At 40.3% G+C, this 18,236-nt stretch overlaps 1 protein-coding gene across 2 annotated transcripts in view; it reads right to left on the reverse strand.

Annotated features, from left to right (window-relative positions):
- tmprss9 (transmembrane serine protease 9) overlaps positions 1 to 12,521 on the reverse strand; it is a 44,279-nt gene extending 31,758 nt beyond the window's left edge. Inside the window, exons 1-4 of one of the 2 annotated variants that reach the window (XM_059991484.1) lie at positions 12,339 to 12,521; positions 11,093 to 11,191; positions 5,662 to 5,834; positions 4,247 to 4,303 (exon numbers count right to left, since the gene is read on the reverse strand). In XM_059991484.1, coding sequence (XP_059847467.1) covers positions 4,247 to 4,303; positions 5,662 to 5,806 — 202 coding nt within the window. In that variant the 5' untranslated portion in view covers positions 5,807 to 5,834; positions 11,093 to 11,191; positions 12,339 to 12,521. The remainder of the gene's footprint in view (positions 1 to 4,246; positions 4,304 to 5,661; positions 5,835 to 11,092; positions 11,192 to 12,338) is intronic. The other variant, XM_059991483.1, reaches the window with a different exon arrangement.
- Between the last annotated feature and the right edge of the window lie 5,715 nt (positions 12,522 to 18,236).

Genomic DNA, 18,236 nt, shown 5'->3' on the forward strand with positions numbered 1-18,236 from the left:
TTTGATAATAAATGTTCCTTGAATACATCTTCAGATTAAGAGTGTTTGAAGAAAGCTGGAAATATAGGAGTACTTTAGTGAGAGACTGAGAGTTTTATATAATGGATTTTTACCTGCGGCACTGCTCTCAAGTGCTCTTCATGAATTCGGTATTAATAGGTTAATTAACACTATTCAGTGCTATATTATTTTGATTTATATTATTTCTTTCCTTATATCTGCACTATGTTGTTCATTTTAGTGCACTATATAACAATAATCATTACTTCATTGTCACTACTATTATTAACTATATTTGATATTCTCTGTTAAATAACAATGGCTTCTGTGTTCTGAATGTACTCTGTATTGCTATATGGTCATATTACTATTTCATGTAGTTTGTTATTCTGTTCTGTATGTTGTTCAGCAATAATTATTTTCTATGGCTTTTTTTGCCAGGTAATGAAAAAAGATTGTCATTACTATGGCTGAATTCTTAGGAAGGAGCATGAAGGGGAGGGGTTTCTGTAGAAGTGTGTAGTTTTCATGGAGGGACAATCAGGTAAGTTTACTTACAGAGAGTTGCTAAGGTCCATTTTACAGCGATGTATGAACATTGAGAAGTGGGCATGTGTTAAACATCAGGCAACCTGAGTCAAAGTTTGTAGGGTATAATTTGCACTATCATTGTGAGCCCTTCGATTTATTTAGGGAGAGGGTGAGAATTGCACAATCAATAGTTGGTGATGGATTCTATCACTTTATTGCACTTCATCCAGAGGTTTTCAAATTTGTTGTCGTCTATTAATTAATTTACAAGAAGTCACAATTGTATGGACGAATATAATAAAGTCCTTGACCATTAACTCTTTGATACCCAAGAAGTTATGGATAAGACCCCATTACCCAGGACTTGATCTCTTCTTAGTACTGCCAACAGAGAGGAGGTACAGGATGGAACCTGAAGATACATGCAATGTTTTAGAAACACCTTCTTTCTGTCCACCATCAGCTTTCTAAACAGTGAACCAACCCATGACTATTTTTGCTCTGTTTTTGTACTACTTATTTAATTTAATATATGGAGAATATCTATATATATATACGTCAAATGCCATAAGAACATATAAGAATGGAGTAGACCAGTTCCTCCAGCATTTTGTATGCGTTTCTCTGGATTTCCAGCATCTACAGAATTTCTTGTGCTTGTGAAAGGAGGGCTAGATTTGTATTAAACTAGTAAGCAGTTAGGTTTCTAAATGGAACTATTGTAACAAAGTAAACACAAAACATAACCACAGATATATTTTATGAGATACGTTGCGTCTTCAGACGTTGCCTGGGATGGACCATTAAAGTAGGGAACATGAACGGGGGATATGAATTTACATGAGAGATATCTCATGGGGTATCTGAATGTCAGGTGAGGCTCATTGCATTTCTAGATAAAACAGAGGAGAGATGTAGGAAAAACAGAAGATTTTGTTATCTTATAGCTTTTTTATTGTTCAAGTGGTCCCCAAATGCTTCATAGTTTATCAATTATTTTCTAAATAGTAATTTTTTACATGTGCGGATATAACAACTAACTCTGAACAGACCCAGATTCCAAAACAACTATCAGCTGAACTCTTGTTCTTCACTTTCCCTGTTCTGATAAAGGGTTTACACCTGAATTATTAACTGTTTCCAGAAATGCTGACTGACCTACTGATTTGCTCTCCCAGTTTGGGTTTCGTTTCAGATTTGGCAGCATCAGTTTCTTTTTAAATTTATCTCTTTGATTGTATTACTGGTGGGCAGGATCCTGGGAGAATTGACAAGTTGTCAAGGCTCCAGATTAACAGCCCACACAGAATGCAGCAGTCCCTTCAGAATTTCACTGGATTCAACCCAAACGCCTCTGCTTATCCTCATCACACACAGCTTTGTGTTAATCTAATTTGTTTCTAATGCACATTGGCAGATTAATGGGGCATCATAGTGCGGTGAGGTTATTTTTAGCGACCCTCTGCAAACACAGTGCCCTGAACCAATACCACCTGAAGCAAATCTCCTTTCTTACTTTCCCTCACAATCCTGTTCTCCTGCCTCCTCCCCATAACCTTTGGTGCCCTTACCTATCAAACTGCTCTAAATATACCCAGTGACTTGCCCTCCAAAAACGTGAATTTCACAGACTACCACTCTATGGCGAAAGAACTTCCTCCTTATCTCTGCTACAAAGGAACATGTTTTTATTCTGAGGCTGTACCCTCTTGCCCAAAACTCTGTCACTATCCTCTCCACGTCCACTCTATCAAGGCAGTACAATGCTTGGTAACTCAATAAGATCTCCCACGTTCACCTAAGCTCTAGTGATACAGCACCAAGAGCCATCAAATGCTCCTCATACATTAACCTTTTCATGACCAGGATATTTCTTGTCAACCTTCTTTTGTCCCTCTCCAATGCCAGCACATCCTTTCTTAGATAAGGGGCCCAACATTGTTAAAAATGTTCCAAATATCTACAAAAAAGTGGTGGATACGGCCCAGTCAATTACAGACAAAGCCCTTCCCCATCATTGAGCATATCTACAAGGAGTGCTGCTGCAAGAAATCAGCATTTATCATCAACAATCCCCATCATCCAGGCCATTTTCTCTCCTTGCTACTACTTTCAGGTTGGAGGTAAAGGAGCCTCAGGTGCCATAACACCACGTTGAGGAACAGTTATTACCCTACAACCATCAGGGTCCTGAACCAGTGTGGATAACTTCATTCACCTCAATCGAGAAGTGACTCCACCACCCACAGGCTCACTTTCAAGGACTCTACAACTCTGTATAATTTATTCACATTTTTAAATTATTATTTGCACAATTTGTCATCTTTTGCACATTGGTTGTTTGTTCGGATGTGTTATTTATAGTTTTTCAGAAATTGTATTGCATTTCTTTATTTTTTGCAAATGCCTGCAAGAACGTGAATCACAATTATCTATACGGTTGCACATACATACTTTGAATTTTAAATGCGCTCTGACCAATACCTTACAAAACCTCAGTTTGAATCAAGTTTGTAGTTTGCAGTTTAATATGTGACCCACATGTCCTCCTTAAACAAAAGCCTCCAGCTGTGAGTTTCAGCACCCAGGGAACTTCACCCCAACAAACTGATACCTCGGTGATACATCATTTTCTTCAGGAGGGGGAGAGAGACATTGAACTTTTTTTCCTGTCAATTTTACTGAATACAATATAAGAGGAATTATTCTAAATACCTTGTAATTCTCAAGCACAGAACGTACAACATAAAAGTCAAGTTGATTCTCTGCTACAGTCGTGAGGGATCATTACATCTTTCAGCTGACAGAAGCCCCATCTGCTCTCTCCTATTATTCTTTGCCATCCCTTATGGCACATTGGATGGCAACCTTGCCATTTCTTTAGCATTTTGTCTGTTTTATTACAAGACCAAGTTGCCAGCTGGACACTCAATCCAGCCTGGATGGAAACTGTGGAAATGGGGAGAATGGGAAAACTCTACGTAAACAGTACCTGGAATTAGGATCAAACTGAAGCTGCTGAGGCTGTGCAGCAGCACTAACTTCAGTACCACTTTTTCACTCATTCCTCCACACAAATGAAGCAAGCCATTATCGGATTGCAGCTGTGGGGTCTTGCTATGTGCAAATTGACCGCCACGTTTCTTGTAAGAGTGATTATACATCAGAAATATTTAACAAGCTGTAAAGCAAAGTTGGACATCCTGAAAGACATCACATGAATGCATATCTTTTTTTGGTTATGCTTAAAGCTGCCAAGCCATTAGAAGCTGCATTTTTTACTGTTTAACAAAAAAAAACATATTAAATTTATTTAATGTGATAACCGCATCCTACTTAAACAGAGCACCTTACTGACTGAGCATAATTGTTACTGCCTGAATGATGTAGAAACCTTAAGACAGGTTAAACAATAATCTTAAAATGGCAAAAATGCGAATGGTTAATAATTACTGCTTTGAATGTGGATATATTTAGATGTTAGAGATTTTTAATCCATTATTAAGATGGACTTCCAGTAAACATTAAATGTTTACTCAACAAATTCAGCAAGCTCCTTGGCACCACACCTGAAATTCTTACACTCATTGTCAGGGAACTTTGTGAAAAAGGAAAGCTTAAACCTTCAATTCTCTAGGAATCAAACATTATTGAAGTATTCTGTGACACATGGCAGAGCTATTTAATTCATGTAAAGAAAATAATTTGTACTTACAAGTTTTCATCATCATGCGTTGCTGAGGTAGGAGATCTTTTTGAGATCCACGTATCCCTGTATTAATGAGAACAAAATGAATAAAGTGGCTGCATTGGAAATGTGACCCCTGAAGTACCACTTTATTACTCTCTGGATGGCCCACCAAGCTTTCCAGTCTACGAAACAGGAAGAACCCGCATTCAGTCCTTGCTTTGTACCAGTCTCAGGCAAGACAGCCAGAGGAAGGTTTTCTAAGCTTGCAGAGGGATCTGGACCAGCTGGAAAAATGGGCTGAAAAATGGCAGATGGAGTTTAATACAGACAAGTGAGAGGTATTGCACTTTGGAAGGAAAAACCAAGGTAGAACACAGTAAATGGTAGGGCACTGAGGAGTGCAGTAGAACAGAGGTTTCTAGGAATACAGATACAACATTTCCTAAAAGTGGCATCACAGGTAGATAGGGTAGTAAAGAGAGCTTTTGGTACATTGACCTTTATAAATCAAAGTATTGAATATAAGAGTTGGAGTGTTATGGTGAGGTTGTATAAGGCAATGGTGAGGCCGAATTTGGAGTATTGTGTGCAGTTTTGGTCACCAAATTACAGGAGGAATATTAATAAGGTTGAAAGAGTGCAGAGAAGGTTTACAAGGATGTTGCCAAGATTTGAGAAACTGAGTTACAGAGAAAGGTTGAATAGGTTAGGACTTTATTCCCTGGAGTGTAGAAGAATGTGAGATTTGATAGAGGTATATAAAATGACGATGGGTATAGATAGAATGAATGCAAGCAGGCTTTTTCCACTGAGGCTAGGGGAGAAAAAAACCAGAGGACATGGGTTAAGATTGAAGGGGGAAAAGTTTAATGGGAACATTCTCTTCTTCACACAGAGAGTGGTGGGAGTGTGGAATGAGCTGCCAGATTAAGTGGTAAGTGCGAGCTTACTTTTAACATTTAAGAAAAACTTGGACAGGTACATGAATGAGAGGTGTATGGAGGGATAAGGGCCAGGTGCAGGTCAGTGGGACTAGGCAGAAAAATTGTTCGGCACAGCCAAGAAGGGCCAAAAGGCCTGTTTCTGTGCTGTAATGTTCTATGGTTCTATGAATACATTCAGCTGTGTCCTCGTTGCTGGGTTGGAGGAAGGGTCCTAGGTTACAGGAATTCCTGCTTTTCCCCAGCTGGAAAGGACATGTCAGATGAGATCCAACTGTGCTCTGATTGTCCCCATGATGGATCACTCTCTGACAACCCACACCTGGTCTCAGCCCTTCAGCTGAACTAACTACCAGAAACAATCTCTGGAAATGAGGATATCCAGGCAAAACTTGAGATGGATCACAGACATTAAATCAGTTGAAAGAGACAAGATTAGGGAAATTAATGAACTGAGTTCATAATTGTTTTCAGAAAATAATTTGTTGTCGGACTCACCAAAATAAGCTCCCAGGATGATGGCAGCCGCAACAAGACACGACGACGACAACACAACTAAGAGCACTTTCAAGATACGTACATTCCTGATTTCTGCCTTTGTTTTAATGTCTGTCTGTTTGTCCACCTCTCTATTCGATTCCATGTTTGCACTGATGGCACCGGTTAAGCTTCTGTAAAAGAAGCTACCTTGCATTAACAACAGCCCATGATTAGAAAGTGAATTGACACATTGGATAAATTATGCATTGTTCTGAAGATCCAAATCCATTCACACTGTTTGAAAATAATGGCATTTATAAGGGTTGGAGTCAGGTTGACTTCTTTCAACAAAGGTTAAAATAGTTGTGGAAGAAATTACATTGAGTTGTATTGGTAGGATCAAGATACAGTACTTTGGAACTAGGAGATGTATAGAAAAAAGTGTACGTGCCGAGGTGCTTTCTTTTCTTTCTTTTTAAATCTTTTTATTGATTTTTAACAAACATAAATGAAACATTGAGTACAAAGAGCTTGAGAGTACATAATTAATAGGTTAAGGTATAAATACAAATAGATGATAATCGATACATAATAACCTCCCAAACTCATAGTGGTAACAAAAAATGGAGAAAATAAGAAAAAAACCCAAAAAAAGAACAATAAACCTAACCGACATGGGCCATTGCATTATATCAAATATACACAGTAGCATCAACAACTCCATACCTCCATCCAAATAATTAAAGATGATAAGAATAAGGTTCAGGAAAAGTCAGTTTAGATCATATGAAAATGTTGAATAAATGGTCTCCAAGTTTCTTCAAATTTAACTGAAGGGTCGAAGACAACACTTCTAATTTTTTCTAAACTCAAACAAGAAATAGTTTGAGAAAACCATTGAAATATAGTTGGAGGATTAATTTCTTTCCAGTTCAATAGGATAGATCTTTCAGCCATTAATGTAACAAATGCAATCATCCGCCGAGCTGAGGGGGATAAATGACTATTATCCACCATTGGTAAACCGAAAATTGCAGTAATAGGATGCGGTTGCAATTTGATGTTCAGAACTGTTGAAATAATACCGAAAATATCTTTCCAATAATTTTGCAAACGGGGCAAGACCAAAACATGTGGGTCAACGAAGTGACTTCAGAATGACATCTGACACAGGTTGGATTAACATGAGAATAAAATCGAGTGAGTTTGCCCTTGGACATGTGAGCCCTATGTACGACCTTAAATTGTGGTAGGGCATGTTTAGCACAAATAGAAGAAGAATTAACTAATTGTAAAATTTTCTCCCACTGCTCTGTGGGTATAAGACAGTGAAGTTCTTTTTCCCATTCCTTCTTAATTTTTTCTGATACTCCTGGCTGTATTTTCATGAACATATTATAAAGATGGCTACTAAACCCTTCTGGCAAGGATTCAGAGCTAAGATTTTTTTCCGTAATATCCATAGGACATAATTTTGGAAAAAACTGTAACATATTATTCAAGAAATTTCTAACTTGCAAGTATCTAAAAAAATGAATTTTAGGCAAATTATATTTATTGGACAGCTGTTCAAAGGGCATAAAACTGTTATCTAAAAATAGATTACGAAAACATGTTATACCTTTTGTTTTCCATAACACAAAGGCTTGGTCCATAAAAGAGAGCTGAAAAAAATGTTAGATATAATAGGGCTTGATAAGGTAAACTTATTCAAGCCGAAGAATTTACGAAATTGAAACCATATTCATAATATATGTTTAACTATAGGATTAGTTATTTGTTTATTCAATTTAGGTAAAGTAAAAGGAAGCGAAGATTCTAAAATAGAAAACAATGAAATGTCTTGTACAGATTTACTCCAAATTTACCCATTGTGGGCAAGGTACTATAATCGATTCTTGTGTCCAAAATATTAAATATCAAAAATTAACTGCCCAGTAGTAAAATCTTAGGTTTGGCAAAGCCAGACCGCCTTCCTTCTTCGGCTTCTGTAAATATTTTTCACTTAATCTAGGATTTTTATTCTGCCACACATACGAGGATATTTTGGAGTCACCTAGGTGCTGACAGCCATGGGACAGAGTAGAGTTTTCAGTAGGGGTCATGGGCTACATTTTAAACACATTCCATTTGCAGACTGAAATCTTGATACAAAGTTTGCAGTCAATAGTCCTTCAAAAAACCCACATTTCCAGATAAAGCATCTCTTCTGGTATTTATGGTTTATGCTTACATCTTTGAAACTATTCTCCTTGGAGCAACGGAGGATGAGAGGTGACCTGATATAGATATATATGATGATAAGAGGCATTGACCATGTGGATAGCCAGAGGCTTTTTCCCCAGGGCTGAAATGGTTAACACAAGGGGCATAGCTTTGAGGTGCTTGGAAGTAGGTACAAGGGGATGTCAGAGGTGGTTTTTTCAGTGGTGGGTGCGTGGAATGCACTGCCAGCGAAGGTGGTAGAGGCGTCTGATAAGAGACTCTTATATACATACATGGGCTTAGTAAAGTAGAAGGCTATGTGATAGGGAAATTCTAGGCAGCATCTAGAGTAGATTGCATAGTTGACACAACATTGTGGGCCAAAGAGCCTGTAATATGCTGTAGATTTTCTTTGTTAATGTTCTATGTTCTATTAGTATCAAAGAGATAACTAGTTTAAGATCAGTATCACTCAAGTACTAAATTTTCATTGTGTCTTGTGCACAACACTTTCACTTTGGTCTCTTTACTTCAGAGATAAAGATTAGTCAAGTAACAAAGCCTGGTGGTAATAGAGAATTAATCCTCTTTTCTGACCCTTCCAGAGTGTCATGACATGACACATGACAAGACATAACACTAACTGTGAAAGAGCAATTATCTCCAAATACTTGGATCTCCTCAGCAAAAGCCTTCATTCAGCACGTAACAATCCCAGACCTCTGCTTTCCTCCTGGTTCTCTGTTGCATTTTCCAATTAACTTTGTTCCTATCCTGAAGTCATACTTTCAGCTATCAAGGCTTAACATCTAGAAGTCAGTCCTCAACCCACATTAATGCTTTCTTCTTCCCTGGGAATATTTCTCTTCTCCAGAAAGCCTGCCTCTTTGACTAGTCCCCGCCCGAACAGCTCATAATGTAGCTCGTATCAAATTTTGGTTATCACATCTATGAAATTCCTCTGGATATTTTAATATGTTAAAGGTTCTGTAGAAATACTAATTAGTGGTAAAGCAATGTCCCCGCAGCAACCAGAAAATGAAGAGTCCAGTGAAGAATTAAAGGTCTGGATAATTTGAAGTGTGTTGACTTTAGCAGACAACAAGACAAGGAAATGGAAGAGTTATGGTGGTAGGGATTTGAAATTTCACAAAAACAATGGAAGAACAATATTAGTATTGGTTTATTATTGTGACATGCTTTGAAATACAGTAAAAAGTCATGCAGAGAGACCATTCCATACATAAATACATTGAGATGGTCACTGATTGAAGATTTATCAATTGACATAAATAGGGAAAAAAATGGATGGGTACTGGGACAAAGGGAGATATCTCCTCAATTAAGAAGAGTTCTTTCCTCATCTGTGGGATTAAAAGAGAATGACTGCAGGAAACAAAAATTTGGGTGGACTTCTTTTCCAGAGTTTTGAGAGAAAATTGTTATAGGATGAAAGAAGAAAAGACGGTTAATAATAAACGATATCAGGGCAAATAGTGAAGGCAGGAATGTGGACAAAAGAATCAAAAGAAAGATTAATGGTGGAGCCATCAAAGATACATCAGATCTTCCAACAATTAATTGCCTTGGAGGCAGTGCAGAGACTATTTATGAGATGATTTTGGTTGTGAAAGGATTGTTTTTATAAGGAAAGATTAAATGGAGGGTCCATGAAATTTAGGAAACAGAACTGATTGAAATAAAGAAGATGGGGAGGAAGATTTGATATGGTGTTGAAAGGTTGTTTCTCTCTGTTGGGAGAGTTTAGGGGCTAGGTACTCAAGTCTGAGTGTGGGCGGTTCCCCCAAAAGATATGAATCTTTGGAATTCTCTGCTCCAGAATGTTGAAGCTGTCCAAGGTTGGAATAGGCAGACTTTCAAACTTTAGGGGAATCAAAAGATTTAGGGGCCAGCTAGGAAAAAAGAGATTGAAGCCAAGATCAGATCAGACATGGTTATATGGAAAAGTGGAGCAGGTATAATGGGGCTGTGCTGCCTTCTCCTGCCAAGCCTCATGGAAACTGGTCAAAAAGATAGACATAGACTTCAAGATATTAACACACATGCACTGTTCCACAGGGATTATAGCACAGGAACAGGCACCCAAGAAGATTCTCCTCTCCTTATCCCATTGTCAATATGGGGCCCTACTACTGCCCTGATAGTGAACTCTCTCTTTCTCCCTCAACCATCGTCATAACCACCCCATCTCTAACCTACCTTTCCTTTCCTGACTCCTTGTCATCTTCTTGCTGGGGAAATCTAGATCGAACTCTCCTGTCTGAATATCCCCAATCAGGTTGCAGTTCTGCATGGAGCACTTAGGAAGACCCAAAACAATATTCTCTTGTTTACAGAGTAACATTGTTTTCAAACTTGTACAGAGACTGGTCTCCACTAATAAAAAGCGGAGGATAAAGTTTATCCCACATCAAATAATTGCCTTGTTAACATCTTTTGCCCTGTAATTTGCTATTAAGTGTAAAATCTCTTCTCATTATATCCTTCAGTGAACTGAGTGACGGTATCCTTGGTGCCACAGATACCACAATAGCCTCACAGTCTGGGATAATTTATCAGCTGTTCCTTAACCGCTGTGATTGTAAGGAATGCTGATTTAATTTGAGATGTGGTTTATTACAAATAATGAAGGGTGTGAGTGGGAGATGGAGCCGAGATCGCATCTCTGAACTACTCAAGCTTGATCCTCTGTTCAAGGTCCCTTATGTTAAGTTCTACTAAATGACTCAGAATTCATCTAGTTAAGTGGGGTTCCCAGTAACAACGTTGTTTAGGATTACAGACGACCCATGAGCACTTACAGTGGCAGAAAGAGGAAAGTCATTCCAAGCGTCAAATGCCAAATAATAAAGTTTAACATGCAATGATTAACAGCCCTGCTCCATTCACATTGAAAGTGGTTTGTATAGCTCCAGGTCTGAATTGACTGGATTTAAACCAACCAAGCTTGGTTTAGACTCAATATTAATTGGAAGCGTAGGTCAAGGTTATTTTGAAATCCCGAGGATATTTGTCACTTAAGTGCAATACACTATCGCATACATTAGGTCAATATGAAATTCTTTATAATTTCCCCCTGATGCACAGACTCACAACTAAAACTTTTATAGCTCACAGTATAACTTTGCTTGCCAGATACATTTTACACTCTTCAGCTGATCCCACTGAGGGAATCTGTTTACATCTCGTCAATGGTTAAACACAGTAAAAATTATTTTCTGACCTTTGTGGTAGGTAATTAGGTGATCACAGAGATTTGCAGTCCATGAAGGACAGAAGATCTTCCTTGCTTTTGAAATAACTTACCAGCCAGTAATTAAATCTGAAGAAGCATAGAAGGAAAAAGAGCAGTCCAGTAATGAGGTGACAGGAGTTGACAAACCGGCTCCCTTCTGTGTACAAGTCTTTAACTTCCTTTTCTAATGATTTGCATTAAAAATGCTTAAAACTGTGTTTTGAACACAAAATTAAACTGAAGTTTGCCTTAGCCATAGACCATCATAACTACCCACTTTCTGCCTTTATTGATTTCCTGTTTCTGCACACCTCCCTACCTCTCACCCCTCCCTTCCTTTCACCCTCTCCGCCCTTACATGGTATCCCTCTTCATTAACATCCGCCTCACCTCATCTGTCCCCCTCTGCATTGTTACCTACTTCCTACAACTTCTGCCCTCATTCTTCTCTCACCTCCTCCCGTATTGTTCTCCACTTCTCCATTATCCAAGATCTTCTCCTGCGTGCTTTTCTCCACCAATTCCCAACTAAACTCAATTACAAATTGCAATACCATAGATCAAAACGCAGTAACTTGTAAAATTAATCAGCTCCATCATGGGTACTAGCCTTTGTAGTATCCAAGACTTCTTCAAGGAGCGGTGCCTTAGGAAGGTGACATCCACCATATAGGACCCCACCACCCTCTTCACACTGTTACCATCAGGAAGGAGTTACAGAGGCCTGAAGACACACACTCAGCGACTAATCTGATTTCTGTGATCAAAAACAGAGTGTTTTTGTGATCAAAACACTCATCTGATTTCTAAATGAGCATTGCTTCACTACTGTTTTTATTTCTGTTTTTTTGCACTACTTATCTTAACTATTTAAGGGACATATATATACTTAATGAATTCAGTTTTTTCTCTGTATTTATTTACCATGTATAGCATTGCAGTACTGCCGTAAAGTTAACAAATTTCATGACATATGCCAGTGGTATTAAACCTGATACTGACTTTAATCCCAATCCCAGTCTGCTTTTACTTCCTGTATAATATTCGATAAACTATTCCAAATGAATTTATAAAGCTATTCTACATTCATAGAGCACACTCAGATATTACAGTTTTTTTTAGTAAATTGCACACAGCCTTTTACAAGTTTAAGGAGACCCAACAGTAGTAATTCTGCTGCTAACTTAGTCCACTCATTTCAAATAAGTAACGATGAAAACTCCTCCGTACATACCTGTTCCGTAAGTAGAATGCGTTACGGCAGCTGGATCCAGGACATCAAATGGGTGAAGCTGCACTGTGACAAGATAACACACTAATAACACCTATTTACTTCAACAACGTGAACTAGAGAATTGACCCGTATTCACTCTGACTCTACTCATTCATGTCTGACTGACATGAATACTCTGCTGTCCAGTCCCAGGAGATCTTCCTTTAAAGGCACGGGGGGGGGGGGGGCGGGGGGGGGGAATGGAGCTGAGCTGTCATTGATCACCTGCCAGGTACCACGCAAACAGTTAATCTTTGTTTAAATCAACTGAGTCAGGTCAGTGGAGACGATTGGCCAACATCTGCAGAATGAATTGTTTGCCATCACAGTACCCCGGGTGGGCTAAGGTGCTTTGTGATTGCAATCTGATGCCTGGATAATGTATGTGGATTCTGAGCCCAGGAATGCCAAGCCCTCCAGGGCACAGATGTTGTTGGGGTGGGGGACGACGACGATGAGCTAAAACTCAAGGCAAAACAGGGACCGTGGCTAAATTCTGTTTCTGTGGTAGTTGCGGATTTTACACTGTTTATTTTGTCCTGAGCCGTTAGGACTGAGTGCCTCTCCGTTCTCTTCCCGCTTTCCCCTATGAGCGATAGCTGACAGCAGAGGAAAGCAGTTGGTTCGCAAAAGCAGCCACTGTTATTAGCTGGCTTAAGGTGTATTTAAAATTACTTCTGCGTTTTTTTTTTCCCCCACCCCTCTCCCCCTGAAGCAAACAGACCCACTACTGTTTGCAAATTGCTCTTAACAAACAAACCAAAATTACCATTCTGCCATTTTGTCTGTCTTTTCTGCAACTCAACTACAGTTTTTGAAGCCTTTCTTTCAGAATATATATTTCAGTAAAATAAGACACAGGTTTCCGTTCATCTATCATAATATTCTATAAGAGGGCAGGGTGGGTCCTCTGAAGCAGTCCTAAACATACACAGTAATTATTCAAGATGGATGATAGTAACTCTTCTCCAAGGAATGGGAATAGGGCAGCTGACAGACATCTCTCTTATCGGCGCCACTCGTCATCTCTGGCAAGTTCCACTCTGCTCCTTGCACGCTGTCAGTATTGTGTGTGAACCATACGTGCGAGGGTACCTCACCTCACCTCGTTATATCAGCCTCGAAGCATCCAAAAGATTACTGGAAAGTTTTTATGGGGATGGAAAGTATATGAGGTTGATTATGAGGCATTTGAGAGGAGAAAGAGAACAAGGCTGATACTGCTGAAGGTATGGTAGTGAGTGAAGGATAGCTCAAGACGTGTTAGTTACTCTAGACGTTCAAAGGAAACAATGAGTGAAAAGAGCGGGTAATCATGCAGTCCAACAGAGGAGGATCTGCAATCAACAGAAGACGGCAAGAGAAAGGAAACCTGCACCACAGTGAGTGAGTTACTCCTCGCTGTTTTGCCAACACCCTGAATGATTCTGTGGAGAATCCTGCCCCTGCTAAGCTGATGTCTTGTAACTTGTCACTCTGGCTCAGGAGGTGGCAAGCGCAAAGGAACAAAAACATACAAAGTTGGCCATATCCATTTTGCAAGTAAAGTGGATGGCAGCAGTGAGGAGAGAGCATGGCATGGATGGTGGGATGCTGCTTTCTTGTTGCGGTGCTCCTCAGAGATGTACTCATGGTAGGGAGGGCTTTTTCTGTGATGAACTGAGCTGATTTTGTGGATTTTTTCCTTCATGGGCATTGGTGTTTCCATACCAGGCTTTGATAGTCAGAGGATATTCTCCAATAGGTTTCAAAGGTACAGTTAATGTCAGAGAAATGCATACAATATACATCCTGAAATTCTTTTTCTTTACAAACATCCACGAAAACAGAAGCGTGCCTCGAAGAATGAATGACAGTTAAATGTTAGGACCCCAAAGCCCCCCAGCTCCCCCCCACACAGACAAGCAGCAGCAAGGTAAAGATCCCACCCCTCCCAACAGCAACAAATGCATCAGCGCCCTCCCCCGAGCACTCAAGCATGCAGCAAAGCATCAATAAAGACACCGACTTGCAGTACCCCAAAGACTACTCATTCACCTGGTAATTCGACATACCACAGGCTCTCTCTCTCTCTCTCTCTCCCCTTCTCTGTCTCTCTTCCTAACAAGGGAAAAAGGGGAGTCCCTGTTTCACAGCAAGAGGGGAGACATAACAGACAACTCGTTGGTTTATGGTGTTAAAAGCCTGTTGTGTCGTCCACTGTGCATCTGTAGAAATTTGTCAAGGTTATGATTCAACAGCCTGCCTTTACAGGTTCAGTCCTCCCCTGATCAGAGGCCCAGTTGGAGCAGGTTTCCACCTCTCAATATGCTCCAATTGCTGTTCATTAATGTCAAGCTTTAATCACAACTGCATCATTTTCACATCCTCATCGCCTCACCTTGCAGATAAAAGCCCTTTCTCAACTTTCATGCAAATTCTCAGTCTCGCCTTTTTTAACGGAACAGGAGACCATTTGCCTCCTTTGGCCTACGCAAGCTCTCAGAAGGAATTACCCCTTATTTGCCCCAGCCTGGATCTCATTTACATTCAAATGGGACATTTTCAAATATTTATCCACTTCCCTCAAAGAAGTTGTTATTAACTCTACTGTATCAATATCAGGCTGGAACTGGGGGCCATTAGTATAATCACTGATGAATCCTGTAGAGAATTCAGGGTTAGCCTCTTTACTAATTCAAATAAGAAATGCACTTAGCTCATACAGGAGTGAGTGAGTGTGTGTGTGTGTGTGCGTGTGTGCGTGTGTGTGTGCGCGCCATCATTGTTGACAGAGTTGTTAAGGCGCCGTCGTGACAAGCTTTTTGCATCGATCTTTTTGGTGATTGCTCATCAAATGGCATGTCTTGGGCATCTGAAACCTGGCAGAGCCCATCCCTCTCCAGGTTTTTTGGAGCCAGCTGGATTCGAACTCAGGAGCCTTCCGGTGCTGATGCCCCACGCCACCAGCCAGCCCATACAATCATAGCTGCATGGGAACTTAGAATGCAGACAGAAATAATTCAGCTCATCATTTCCAAGCTAGTTAAAAAGCACTGTTCAGCCTGCTCTCACTTCCCACCTCTTCGTCTGTAGCCTGGTACTGTATGTTCTGGACCTTGAAGCTCATGCCTGGATTGTTCTTAAATGCCATGAACATTTCAAGTTAGGGTTGTGCAGGTTCATGCAGATGATTGTAGGAAAGAAGCTATTACTAAAGCTGGTGGTGTGGGAAGTCAGGCTTCTGTACGTCCTGCTTGAAGGTAGCAGTGAGAAGATGGTGGGGATCCTTGATGATAGATACCAATCTTCTTGAGGCAGTACATCTTGTAGATGCTGTCATCGGTGGCGGAGGGGAGCTGTGCCTGTAATGGACTAGACTGTGTTAACTACTCTCTGAAGCCTGTTATGTTTGTGTGTGTGTGAAATGCCTTACTAGACCATGATGCAACCATTCAGGATACTTCCAACAGTGTACCTGTGAAAGTTAAAGTACTCAGTGACACACCAAATTTCCTTAAACTTTTAAGGAAGCAGAGGTGGTAGTGTGCCTTCTTCACCATTGCATCTATATGCTAGGCCCAGGATAGGTCATCTGAGATGCTAACACCCAGGAGTTTGAATCTACTTACTCTTTCCACCTCTGACCCACTAAAGAGAACTGGCATGTGATCTCCCAGCAGCCCCTTTCTGAAGTCCAACAGTGAACTCCTTGTTTTGGTTGACGTTCGGTCCTGATTGCAGCACCACTCAACCAGATGAAGTTAGTTACACTGATGCATCTAAGAGGAAGACACTTCAGCACACCTGGAGAAAAGAATGGAAGAAAATTCTGATTTAAAAAATGCTGATTCATGTTGATGGGTGGGAAGAAGTTCTCATGAAGTATAAGTACTGACACTGACCTGTTGGAATGAGTGGCATCTTTAGGTATATGAGTATCTTGTAATGCTTTCCTGTTCGACCACTTACCAATCTTCCTTCTCCCCTCATTCCTTTGGTGAAGATTGAGAATTGACGTCATCTAGACTTGAATTCAATGCCTCTAAGATTTTATCTCTACCTATGTTATGAGAAAATTTTGAGATCATTAGGTCTTTGACAGAAAAGATAAGCTATATGCCTCTTAGTTATATCAAATTCTTCTGAGCCCAAACAAACCTTTCATTGGTAGGCGGGAGAACTAAAACAAACATTTCTCCTGTTTTTGCAACATTATGCCTGAAGTTACTTCATGTAACTTCATGTAAGAAAGCAGGAATGCAGCCAAGAATATGTCTGAAACAAATCTAACTCCTTTATTAGGATGAACGTCTTCCCAAAGGACTTTGGCCTTTGACATGTATTTTTGACAAGATATTTTTCTCTTAATTCATTTTCAGGACATTGTTGCCAAGATGAGCATTTATTGTCTATCCCTTAATAAACTTGCATTGTAGACGGCAGTGATAAGAAGCCTAGGTAGGCCTTTTTCAGTCACTGCAGCTCTACACACGTGCTGTCCGACAGAGCTAGTTGGTAGGGAGTTCAAGGATCTAGCCTCAGTCACTCGGTGGGATCCATGAAGTAAAGCTGGATGGTGTGTGACCCAGAGGGGAACCTACAGGTAGTGGTGCTGTTCTCATGCACCTGCTCCCCCTGTCATTATTGGTCAGGGTCCCAGGTAGCCAGGCAGTCTGGCTGAAGGGTTTCAGCCCAAAATGACGACTGTACTTTTTTCCATAGATGCTGCCTGGCCTGCTGAGTTCCTCCAGCATTTGACCATAGTTGCATTCGCCTTTTTCACAACCAACTCAACCTGGAGGTTAACCTTTAGGGTATCTTGCACAAGGACTCCCAAATCCTTTTGCATCTCTGCATTTTGAATTCTCTCCCCAGCTAAATAATAAGCTGCCTGTTTATTTCTTTCACTAAAGTGCATGACCATACACTTTCCAACATTTTCCAGTTCTTTGCCCATTCCCCTGAAGTATCTAAGTCTCTCTGCAGGCTCTCTGTTTCCTGATCACAACCCACTTTGCCACCTATCTTTGTATCATTGGCAAATGTAGCCACAAATCCATTAATACTGTACTCCAAATTATTGACATGCATCGTAAAAAGCAGCGGTCCCAACACCGACCCCCATGGAACTCCACTGGCAATCGGCAGCCAGCCAGAATAGGATCCCTTTATTCCCACTCTCTGTTTTTTGCCAACCAGCCAATGCTCCACCCATGCTAGTAACTTCCCTGTAATTCCATGGGCTCTTACCTTGTTGAGCAGCCTCATGTGTGCCACCTTGTCAAAGGCCTTCTGCAAATCCAGGTACACCACATCTACTGCAACTCCTTTGTCTACCCTGTTTGTAATTTCCTCAAAGAATTACAGTAGGGTTGTCAGGCAGGGTTTTCCTTTTAGGAAACCATGTTGGCTTTGGCCTATCTTGTCACATGCCTTCAGGTATTTCGTAATCTCATCCCTAACAATCGATTCCAACAATTTCCCAGCCACTGATGTCAGGCTAACAGGTCTATAGTTTCCTTTCTGCTGCCTCCCACCCTTCTTAAATAGCAGAGTAACATTTGCAATTTTCCAGTCATCCGGTACAATGCCAGAATTAATCAATTCTTGAAAGATCATCGTTAAAGCCTCCACAATCTCTCCGGCTACTTCCTTCAGAACACAAGGGTGCATTCCATCAGGTCCAGGAGATTTATCCACCCTCAGACCATTAAGCTTCCTGAGCACCTTCTCAGTCATAATTTTCGCTGCACAAACTTCGCTTCCCTGACACTCTTGAATGTCCAGTATACTGCAGATGTCTTCCACTGTGAAGACTGATGCAAACTACGCATTCAGTTCGTCTGCTATCCCTGCATCTTTCATTACAATATCTCC

Source organism: Hypanus sabinus, chromosome 16 (genome assembly GCF_030144855.1).
Source record: "Hypanus sabinus isolate sHypSab1 chromosome 16, sHypSab1.hap1, whole genome shotgun sequence".
Lineage (NCBI taxonomy): Eukaryota > Metazoa > Chordata > Chondrichthyes > Myliobatiformes > Dasyatidae > Hypanus > Hypanus sabinus.